The following is a 10,749-nucleotide window of genomic DNA, read 5'->3' as shown; positions in this document are numbered from 1 at the left end:
AGAATTTTTTGTTTGACCCTTTTTTTGTTTCACTGTACAATGCAAGCTTTTATGTCCAATTTTTTCGCACTCAAAACATTACGATTTTTAAAAGGACAATTACTTCTAAAACGTGAACCTCTGCACCCATAGCATGGATTTGGTCTTGACGTTCATTTTTCCTTATCCATTTCAAGTCAACATACATGTATCTGAAAGCAATCGTTTTCTTCAGTTTTATCCACATCATGTCTTAAATTTATAATCCTCTGGCATTCTTCAGCAACTGCCTGTAGAGTTAATTTTTGGTCCTGTTCTAATTTTGTTAATATACAGGAATGTATATCAGCATCTTTTCTTGCAGTTAACTCTTGAACAAAAATTAGACATTTGAACAAATCTGGAGTTAATTTATTTAATTTGAATTTTTCACACTCTGTTAATTACTCCAGCATAGGTGATGCAATCTTCATCATCTTTTTTAACTAAATTTAAACACTGCGAATGAGTATTGAAAGGGGAACTTCTTTCTCTGAAAATTCTCAATAACTAATTAATTGTTTCATCAAAACAACTCTCACCTATTTCTTCGACAGAATATAATTACAGTATTTTTCGTGTTTGGCAGGGGATAACTTTCTTAAAAGTAGTTGTACCTTCTTCTTGTCATTCCAATTTTTACATTCCTCTTTGAAGATTTCTTTGTATCTTCTAAAATATGCAGAAAAAGTAGTACCTTCTTCTGGGTTATAAATAAATTCTCCAATTGAGTTTGCTATGCTGTCTGATGAGAATGAACCTGAAGTATTTTCAGACTTCTTCAACACTACTTCCAGTAGCTGTTGGTATTGTTGTTGTATCCTAGACAAATGTTGGATATATAATTTAACGAAGCAAAGGTAAAATCAATGTGTTCACACAATGTACTGCAAAAAACGCCCTCTCAACAACTCCTACTCCAATACGCTACTCTTTATAAGAGTTCGGCTAGTCCATTCTTCCAATCCCCCAGGGGTGTCAGTGACTCTCACCACAACATGGTACTTATATTTTCAACCCTGAAAGGATGAAAAGTAAAGTTGACTTTGCTGATATTTGAACTTAGAATGTAAAGAGCCAAAAGAAATGCTGCCCCAACACACTAATAATAATAATAATAAATGTTCAGACAAATACATAACAAAAACACCAGGACTTACAAATATATATAACATACAGAAAATTGCACTACTGGGCACTGCACACATCCTACGCAAAACACTTTCAATACAGTAACCATAAGAGCATCACAGCAAACCACAGCACATACCCAAGGTACACAGAGCTGCCCTCGGTAGTGAAGTGAAAGCACGTTATAAAAATAAAACTACTGAATAATAGTAATAATATTACTCCAAATCATTATTTTAGGTTGGGTGATGCCTTGGCTGCAAACAACGTTGTCCGTGAACAAGATCATAAAACAATGAACAATTCTACATTTGGATGGAATAGCAGTATCCACAACTCTTACAATATTTTAACATCAAATCATGCTGGTCAGAAAGTTCCTGGAAAATCGGCATCAATTGCTGAACAGAGCATTGAAGATTTGATTGAAAAACTTCAAACTGGTTTAGAGGTTGGTATATATTCCTTTCCGAATTTAATTTCTCAAGAAGATCCTTAGATAGTAAAAATGCTCAGCAATACTGTTTGTTATATTATGTCATCTACCATACACTATTAAATATTATCCCCTTCTTTTACTATCCATCACACACATACACACACACACACACACAAACACTCTCTCTCTCCCCCCTTCTGCCACCCTTTCATCCCAAACATTCTGTATTAACCAAGATAGTATTATGCCTCTTTGCCTGTCATCACTGTCTCTTCTATTCATCTCTTCAACCACAAAGCCAAAAGTTTAAATTGTCATTCCACAGATTTTTTTTTTTTCCTACAATTTGAAACTTTTGTATCTTTATTTCTTTATCTATTTATTCCTTTTTCCAGGTAAAAGATGTGAAGCTTTCTGAAATGATAGATGTTTATGAGCACAAGCTGCAGTCAATGCAGGTAAGATTGGTTACCTTGAATTTGTATCGAAAAAGCCCTCTTTTTACTAAATTGTTTAAACAGAATAGGAAAAAACACTGAAGCCGGTACCCCATGAAAAGCACTGGTGCTGGTACTGCATAAAAGTACCTGTACCAATGTCATTTAAAAAGCACCTGTGCTGGTACCATGTAAAAGCACCCACTACATTCTGTAAAGTGGTTAACCCATAAAGTGCTGGGATTTGCACTTACATAGCATGGACTGCTGGGCACATTTTATGAAAATGAGACTACCCATGCACACATAAAAACAAAAAATAGTTAAAATATCTTAGTATATAATGGTGAAAAGTCATTAATTCAACTATTAGTCCTCTTGCATTCTGGTGGGTATCAGAGCGTTTTAGTGACATTAGACCTCAACAAACGCCCATAAATTAAATGCATCTATCTGGACCACGATCGTGGCCTGACAGCCATGATCATGGCCTGTTGCACTTTATGTGTTAATGTTATGAAAGACTTCCAGCTAAAGAAGCCAACCAAAACAGACTGGAGCCTGGTGCCACTTATCAGCTCCTGTCAAACCATCCAACCCCTACCAGCATGGAAGACAGACATTAAATGATGATGACGATGATGATGAATTATGAGATTGTTGTTAGGGTACAGGAAAGCACCCAGTCTGTGTGGTTAGAAAATTTACTTCACGACCATGTGATTCCAAATTCAATGTCACTGTAAAGCTATACACTATGTAGTTGCAATGCTTTTATGTGTTCTGCTGAAATCTTCTTGAGGTCATCTTTGCCTTCTGTCTTTCCAGGGTCAATAAAATAAAGTAACGGTCAAGTGCTGGAGTTGATTTAATCATTTAACACTGCCTTCCCTAAATATCGGGTTTTGTGTGTAAGAAACAATTATTATTACGACTGTTGTCAAGATGGTGAGCTGGCAGAATCGGTGTCATGCTAGACAAAATGTTTAATGACATTTAATTAGATTTAATTCTGCCACAGTCAACTTTGCCTTTCTCCTTTTGGTGTTGATAAAATAAGTACAAGTTGAACACAAGGGTCAATGTAATCGACTAGCCCCCCCCTCCCTCAAAATTTCAGGCTTTTTGCCTATAATAGAAAGGATTGGTATGACTATTGACTGGCACCCGTGCCAGTGGAGCACTAACAGCACCATCCGAGCGGGATCACTGCCAGAGCAGCAGTCTCGCTCCTGTGCAGGTGGCACATAAAAAAACACCATTCCAGCATGGCCATTGCCAGAACCGCCTGACTGGCACCCACTACACTCTCGGAGTGGTTGGCGTTAGGAAGGGCATCCAGCTGTAGAAACTCTGCCAGATCAGATTGGAGTCTGGTGTAGCCATCCAGTTCACCAGTCCTCAGTCAAATCGTCCAACCCATGCTAGCATGGAAAGCGGACGTTAAATGATGATGCTGATGATGATGATTGTTTTAATTAGATTTCTTTAAGAAAAAAACAAGCACCAGAAAGAAGGCATCTTCTTTAATAAGCAGTGAAAATAATGTAAATATTGAATACTTTGTTTCTGTCCTTAGATGAGAGAACAACAGCTACAAGACCTTTTGGAAGCTAAGACATTAGCAGTGGTCCGTGCTGATCGTGTCATAAGTCAATTCAGGTCTCGTCGTGCAGAAGCAGAAGCAGAGGTAAGTTTCTACTGGTGAAATCTTCATAGAATTATCACTGACGTGGTTTAGTTTATGGTTGTAAGAAGACCACTTCAAATATGTTTCATCTGTTATGGTTTCAAACTTCCACCCATGAAGGTGTTGTTATATCAGCTGTAAACACAAGACTAATTATAAACTGTGATGGATTATCAGAATCTGTTAAATAGCAGAAGGCAACATGCCTAGAAGTGTCTAGTTGTATCACTTTCTTCTGAGTTCAAATCCCACTAAGGCCGGTTTTTGCCTTTTGTTTCTCTTGGGTCAGTAAAATAAGTATTTTAGTCAAGTATTGTATTTCTTTTCGTCAATTATTCTTCTGTGTTTTCAATAATAAAAAAAATGTAAGTTAAGAATAGGGGTTGATTAAACCTTTTTGATAACATCTGGTGACAACACAACACTCGAAATTTATTTAGTATTTATACTTGAAGTCTCATTGGTTTTTATTAGATTAATTCTCTTTATTCTTTTGAAATTTTATCTTCAGAACTGTAGCATCCGTAATATGCTCCGTACTTTTGAAAAGAGAACAGAAGAATATCAAGAAAAGCTACAGAATATGACTGCTCTTGAGACAAATTATAACAATTTACTGGCTGAAAAACAGAAGTGAGATGTTCTTTCTTTTTCTGGTTCTACTTTTTGGAAACTCCATGTTTGTTTTGCCTTGTTTTATTAAGTACAATATATAACATTTACTTTCATCTTGGTGTGTGTATTTCATTTTACTTTTCTTTGCAAAAGGAATGGTTAGCAGCTCTTCTAAAGTTACAACACACGACTTCTCTGCTGACAAACTTCTTTCAAACCCATTTTACTCTTCTGATATAATGCAGTCATAATCCACTTGGCATTTAGCTGTCTTCAGTGGAATTTTCTCTGCAAGTAATTGGTTTAGGCCTCCAGCAGGGGTTGTCATGACTTTTCAATACACCACCTTTCTCTAATCTTTTCTAAAAAGCCAAAAACCAGAAGTAAATCTAGATGGTTCTTTTCTTTTTCTTTCTCCTTTTCTCCAATATCTGCAGTCTTTGTTCCAACTCATCTTTTCTTATTACAGGTTTAGGATGGCCTGCAAAAGTCATGGGCACAATTTTGTGGTTTGGCATAAGAGACTGTCAGAATAAATCCCAAACTTAAAAATAAGTACTTGGGTCAATTTCTTTGACTAAACCCTACAAGCTGGTGCCACAGCATGGCCACTGTTCAATGACTGAAACAATTAAAAACTAAAATGTGTTTTGTTATTGCAGCTTCATTGCACCACAAACGTATTTTGTTATACTAAATTTCAACTTGTCTTCTAAATAAAATATGATTCCTACCATACAAGTATGTAAAGAATATTAAAGAAAATTGTCCTTCTTTATCGTTTCGATTTCAGACTGGCATTGATGGCAGAGGAACACACGGTATTGAAGGAAAACTATAATGAACAAAGTCAAAAGTAAGATCAATCTTCTTTTCTGCTTCTGATCTACTTGCTGTTGTATCATATTAGCTTCAGATCAAGTTTAACAAATTCTTATTTATAAGTGTGTTGTTGCTCTTGTAAAGGCCATCATTGATAACCAGAGAGCATCGAGTTAGCAAATGCACAGGAATAGGATAAGTGAAATGAGAGAGGGAGAGAGAGAGAGCAGAGAGCAGAGAAGATATCCTTTTCACCTGAGATAACCATGGCTCCCTGACAAATATATTATAAAGATGATCAGTTCAGATTTTTCTAGAAACTTAAGTTGACCCTACCAAATGGAATAACTGTGTACAGCTATTGGTTTCAGCATGCTTGATACTATCTTATTTCTCTCTCTCTCTCTCTCTCTCTCTCTCTCTCTCTCTCTCTCTCTCTCTCTCTCTCTCTCTCTCTCCCCATCCCCCCTCTCCCTCCCCATCCCCCTCTCCCTCTTTCTCTCCAAGCTGTATATGTATTTATTTAATTGTATTGCTTAGCTAAGTTCTAGTGCTTGATATACTTATGTAGTGACGCATGGTTCTAGATGCCTTGTTGGAACATTCATTTACACATGCACAAGGATTAGAGCTTTCCAAAGACCTGATAGAAGCCCCTTATGCACATGCGCAATCATCAGCATCAGCTAGGGTTCACCACCATTCACTCTCTTCGATCGCAGCTTCTGACCGGGCAGGACACAACTTAGAGCAGCTCCGTGGAGAATGGACTTTTGATGGCGAGCAACACTGCGAGTTTCTGAAAATGCCTTAGCACTTTTGTGTCTCACTACCAACCCAGCTGCTTTCTTCACCAAGGCGTTCATGGCTACCGCTAACCAGAGATGGCATGTTTATTCAGAGAAAATAAATTATTGTTACTTATTCAGAGAGATCTTGTCCTCTCCTTTCCTTCCATGTACTGTGTATGGAAATTGTGAGGCACCCAGCAAGTGCTAATCACCATTTCCTACACTTATAATGTATGGTATTCATAAGCAGCTGAGGTAGTGAGAATTCACATATTTTTAAGCCATATCATAAGTATAGAGCATAGTATTAACCCTTAAGAGATGACAGGGCCAATCTATTGGGCAAAAAGTCAAATGACAAAGAAGATTGTATTGGATTGTATTGGTTCGTTCAGTTTCCTACAAGAATATATATAGTTCTATATATGTAAAGTAATTACTTTATTTTTTATAATTTTTTTTTTTTAAGTAAGTGCATGCCCACTGTAGGGCTTGTGAAAAGGGCTCCATCTTCTTGGCACTGAAACTCCAAATGAGGCTCTGTCTCCAAAGTGTTAATTAATAAACGACAAAAGAGTAGGTGTTACATAATTAAATCCATTAGCTTACAGCTGTTTTTGCTGTAAGAAACACTGTGCCCTTTAGTGATTACTAGCATGACTTCTCAGTTTCATCAGAGCCTTTAATGATTGGACAATGTATATGAAGAAATACATCATTCAGTCATTATGAGCTTTGATGAAGATGAGGTATTGGTGGTGTTGGAAAATGTGATCCTGAGTCTGCGATAAAGACAGGATGGTCACAACCAGAATGTCATGGATTGTCGATCTGGTTCATAGGTGACCATTGTTTAAGCAACATCAATAACGTAACTCAAAGTGTCTTTGTATATAATTAGGATAAAACTAATAATAACGGTTTCAAACTTTGGCAGAATTCAGAGGGAGTGGTTTGGTCAATAACATTGGTCCCTTCTGCTCAAATGGTACTCATTTCATCAACCCCAAAGGATGAAAGGCAATGTCAACCTTTGAACCCAGCACATAAAGACAGACAAAATGCTGCTAACCATTTTGTTTGACATGTTAATGATTCTTTCAGCTTGCCGCTTAACAACAACAGCAACAACAACAACAATAATTAAATAATAATTATAATTACCCTAACTAGGAATGATACATATATAATTATGTATCAATACCAGATAATGATCCATAATTTTGGATCATTATCTAGTATTGTTTCTTCATCAGTTCTCTAGTAACCTGTGTAGTGCATCCGAAGATTCTTTCTCACCACTTCGTCCCATGTCTTCCTGGGTTTACCCCTTCCACTGGTTCCCTCCACAATTAGAGCTCAGCACTTCTTCATGCAGCTGTCCTCATCCATATGCATCACTCCTAAAAAAAAATTGGATTTATTAAGCTTGCTTACCAACCACATGGTTCTGGGTTCAGTCCCACTGCGTGGCACCTTGGGCAAGTGTCTTCTACTATAGCCTCGGGCCAACCAAAGCCTTGTGAGTGGATTTGGTAGACGGAAACTGTAAGAAGCCCGTCGTATATATGTATATGTATATATATGTGTGTGTGTCTGTGTTTGTCCCCCCTACATCGCTTGACAACTGATGCTGGTGTGTTTACGTCTCCGTAACTTAGCGGTTTGACATAAGAGACCGATAGAATAAGTACTAAGCTTACAAAGAATAAGTCTTGGGTTCGATTTGCTTGACTAAAGGCGGTGCTCCAGCAAGGCCGCAGTCAAATGACTGAAACAAGTAAAAAGAAAAAGAAAAAAAAGAAATCTAATTATAGAGAGGAACTAATGAAGTTTCATGAAATATTAGATATTTTAGAATAACTCTGCAGTTGCTTTAACCCTTTTGTTACCATATTTTTGTTGAAATATCCTGCCTTTATTTAATTAATTTAGAAAATAATGATGAATTAACTACAATAACTTTGTCGTTATTTAACAGGTGCTTGAACTTAAATTTACATGAGATTTTGAAGAAAGATTTTAATTTATACCATCTTAAAACATGGAATTTGTGTCATAGAGCCAAGTGTAGTTTCTGGTAGGTTAGCACCAAAAGAGTTAAACTATATTTTAGCTTTTTCTATGGATGAGGCATTTAATAGATGCATTTATTTATTAACTTTGAAGGAAGGTTTTGATTTGAACCACTTTAAGCAGGGTTGATGTCAGGTGACTTGGTATCAAAAGGGTAAAAACTGTATGCTGTTTTTTTTTTGTATTGATTTTTTTTTTTCATCTGCCTTATCATTTGTTATCTGTTTCTGTGCAATAGGTTAGAGAATGCTGAACATATGCTCAATACTTTGAGACAGGAACATACTTCGTTGACAGAGATGCATGAAATCTTGCGTAAACATCATGAAACACTGAAGCAACAGAATGAAGTGTAAGTATAACCTTGTATAAAATGATACATGTTTGTATGTGAATGTATGTATGCATGTGTGTGTGTATGTGAAACTATGTTGTGGTAGATGTCGTGTATGTGATGAATTTAATGTGGAATAGGCTGTCGAACTCAGTTATTTTATACAACCTGTAATTAAAACATACATTGCCTAGGCTACAGGCACACTCTGGTTTGGAGTCAAACTAGACATAAATTCATAATTCTTTAACTACTCAGCTATCTTACTTTATTGAACCAAGGGGCCATGTAAAAAATATAGGTGTTGGTGCTTCATTATCATCGCTTTCCATGGGTTGGACGATTTGACTGAGGACTGGTGAAACCAGATGGCTACGCCACATAAAAGGCACACAGTACACTCTGTAAAGTGGTTGGCATTAGGAAAGGCATCCAGCTGTAGAAACCAAAACAAAACAGACAATGGAGCTTAGGGTGGCCCCTGACCTTTCCAACTCCTGTCAAACAATCCAAATCATGCCAGCATGAAAAATGGATGTTAAATCATGATGAGGGTTAGGGAATGAAACATTGCTACAATTTTCAATTAAGAATTGCAAACATTTGTAAATATAGACTGTAGTGAAACCTCTCTCTTGGGTATTTATTTACAAATGCGAACGAAGCAGCTAACATCTAGCCTTTGGCCCGTTTGGACCCTGCTGTGTCCATCACCCTGATTGGCTCTTATTTGCGTGGCATTTGTCTCCAGTTCTGTTTTGCGCCAGGGTGAACATCAACCAATCGTGGCCTTCTGATAAGGTCACGTGAGAGTGTTTTTCTGCTGTTTATTTGTATGTATGTATATACACACGCATTTAGAAACTTAAAAAAATATACATATTTAGTGTTTTACTCCAAACTTTTTTTTCATATATTTATGTAAAAATAGAGAAAGAAAACTTGCCAAAACAAGGCCCTGGGCCACTCAATTTATCCATTTTTTTGTTTTGTTTTTGTGTGTGTTTTTGTTTTTCCACAATCAATACTGATAAAATAACTGGCCATTACCCCCTTCCTTCCTTCCTTCTCTTTCCTTTTTCTTTCTTTCTTGTTCCGGTAACTTAATATCTTTGATAAATGTTTACAATTTGTAATGATTGTTGAGGATAAGGACAGTAATCGAGTGAAGGTAACTGATAACTTTGTAAACGTATCTCGCAGTTCATCTTTAGCTACATGCTCTGCCAGAGGGTCCAGATAAAATTAACATTGTTCATCTCAATCACCACACCTTCCTTTTTTTCCTTATTTTTTCACTTTCTCTAAATATCATTCCTATATCCTTGAAGGCAAGTGGGTGCTTATCTATGGAAGCATCAATTAGAAATCTAAGACTTCTAGCTACAAAGTAGGTGTTTGTCTTCCTTCGTAGAAATATAAACTAAACCATAATCCATCTTATTTATTTTTTTATTTGTTCCAGTCATTGTACTACAGGCCATGCTGGGGCACCACCTTGAAGGGTTTCAGTCCAGTTTCTTAAGTCTGTCTTACACTCTTTTTGCTGGTTGTCAAACAATAAGTCAAACAAAGGTGTGTGTACATGCATACACATATGTATACAGTGGGCTTCATCACAATGTCTCTGTACCAAATTCATTCACATGCTTTTGATCAGTCCATTGTTGTAGTAGAAGACACTTGCACAAGGTGCCATGGAGAGGGGCTGAACACAAAACTACAGAAGTAAATTTCTTAGCTGAGCGTCCAACCATAGAAAACCGTACCAAATCAGACTGGATCCTGGTGCAGCCTTCCAGCATGCTAGTCCAGTCAAACCGTCCAACCCATGCCAGCATGGACAATAGACGTTAAATGATGATGATGGTGATAAACAGCCTTGCATGCATGGAAAATAAGAAACACTTTTATTTTTAAAAGAAATTGGCTCAAAAAATCACCCCACATCCTTTGTGCAAAGTTGGGCTTTCTATAAGTTATTACGTGGTTTAAACCTTTAGCATTTAAACCAACCATATCCAGCTCAAGTATTCTGCTTGTTTTATGTTCCAACTGTCCAGATCTGGCCTCTCACACCTACCCTACAATGTCATTCTAAAAATATGCAATCACATCAGCAAAATCTCAAAGCTACAAGCTAATGCATAATTCATTAAAAACAATGTCAATAAATAAGTATTAAATTGAACAGAGTTTTTGTATGTATGTATGTATGTATATATAGAACATAATGTATACTGTCATCGGTAAACTGAATTGTTTCATTAATCTTTACTTTCTGTCACATTTTACAGGAGTCTTGAAAAGCAAGGCAAACTCTCAAGACAACTAAAAGAATCAGAATCAATGGTTAAATGTAAGTGATTGGTTTATTCAGTTTTCTTTGTGTTTTT

At 36.6% G+C, this 10,749-nt stretch overlaps 1 protein-coding gene across 1 annotated transcript in view; it reads left to right on the top strand.

Moving 5' to 3' along the window:
- LOC106873491 (protein CIP2A) overlaps window positions 1-10,749 on the top strand; it is a 43,837-nt gene that overhangs the window by 28,251 nt on the left and 4,837 nt on the right. Inside the window, exons 9-15 of the mRNA XM_052965622.1 lie at window positions 1,390-1,600; window positions 1,984-2,046; window positions 3,605-3,715; window positions 4,227-4,348; window positions 5,124-5,186; window positions 8,258-8,371; window positions 10,651-10,712. Coding sequence (XP_052821582.1) covers window positions 1,390-1,600; window positions 1,984-2,046; window positions 3,605-3,715; window positions 4,227-4,348; window positions 5,124-5,186; window positions 8,258-8,371; window positions 10,651-10,712 — 746 coding nt within the window. The remainder of the gene's footprint in view (window positions 1-1,389; window positions 1,601-1,983; window positions 2,047-3,604; window positions 3,716-4,226; window positions 4,349-5,123; window positions 5,187-8,257; window positions 8,372-10,650; window positions 10,713-10,749) is intronic.

This window comes from Octopus bimaculoides, chromosome 2, assembly GCF_001194135.2.
Source record: "Octopus bimaculoides isolate UCB-OBI-ISO-001 chromosome 2, ASM119413v2, whole genome shotgun sequence".
Taxonomy (NCBI): domain Eukaryota; kingdom Metazoa; phylum Mollusca; class Cephalopoda; order Octopoda; family Octopodidae; genus Octopus; species Octopus bimaculoides.
Note: the sequence above shows the minus strand (reverse complement) of the source record. Positions and strands in the feature narration are given on the sequence as shown.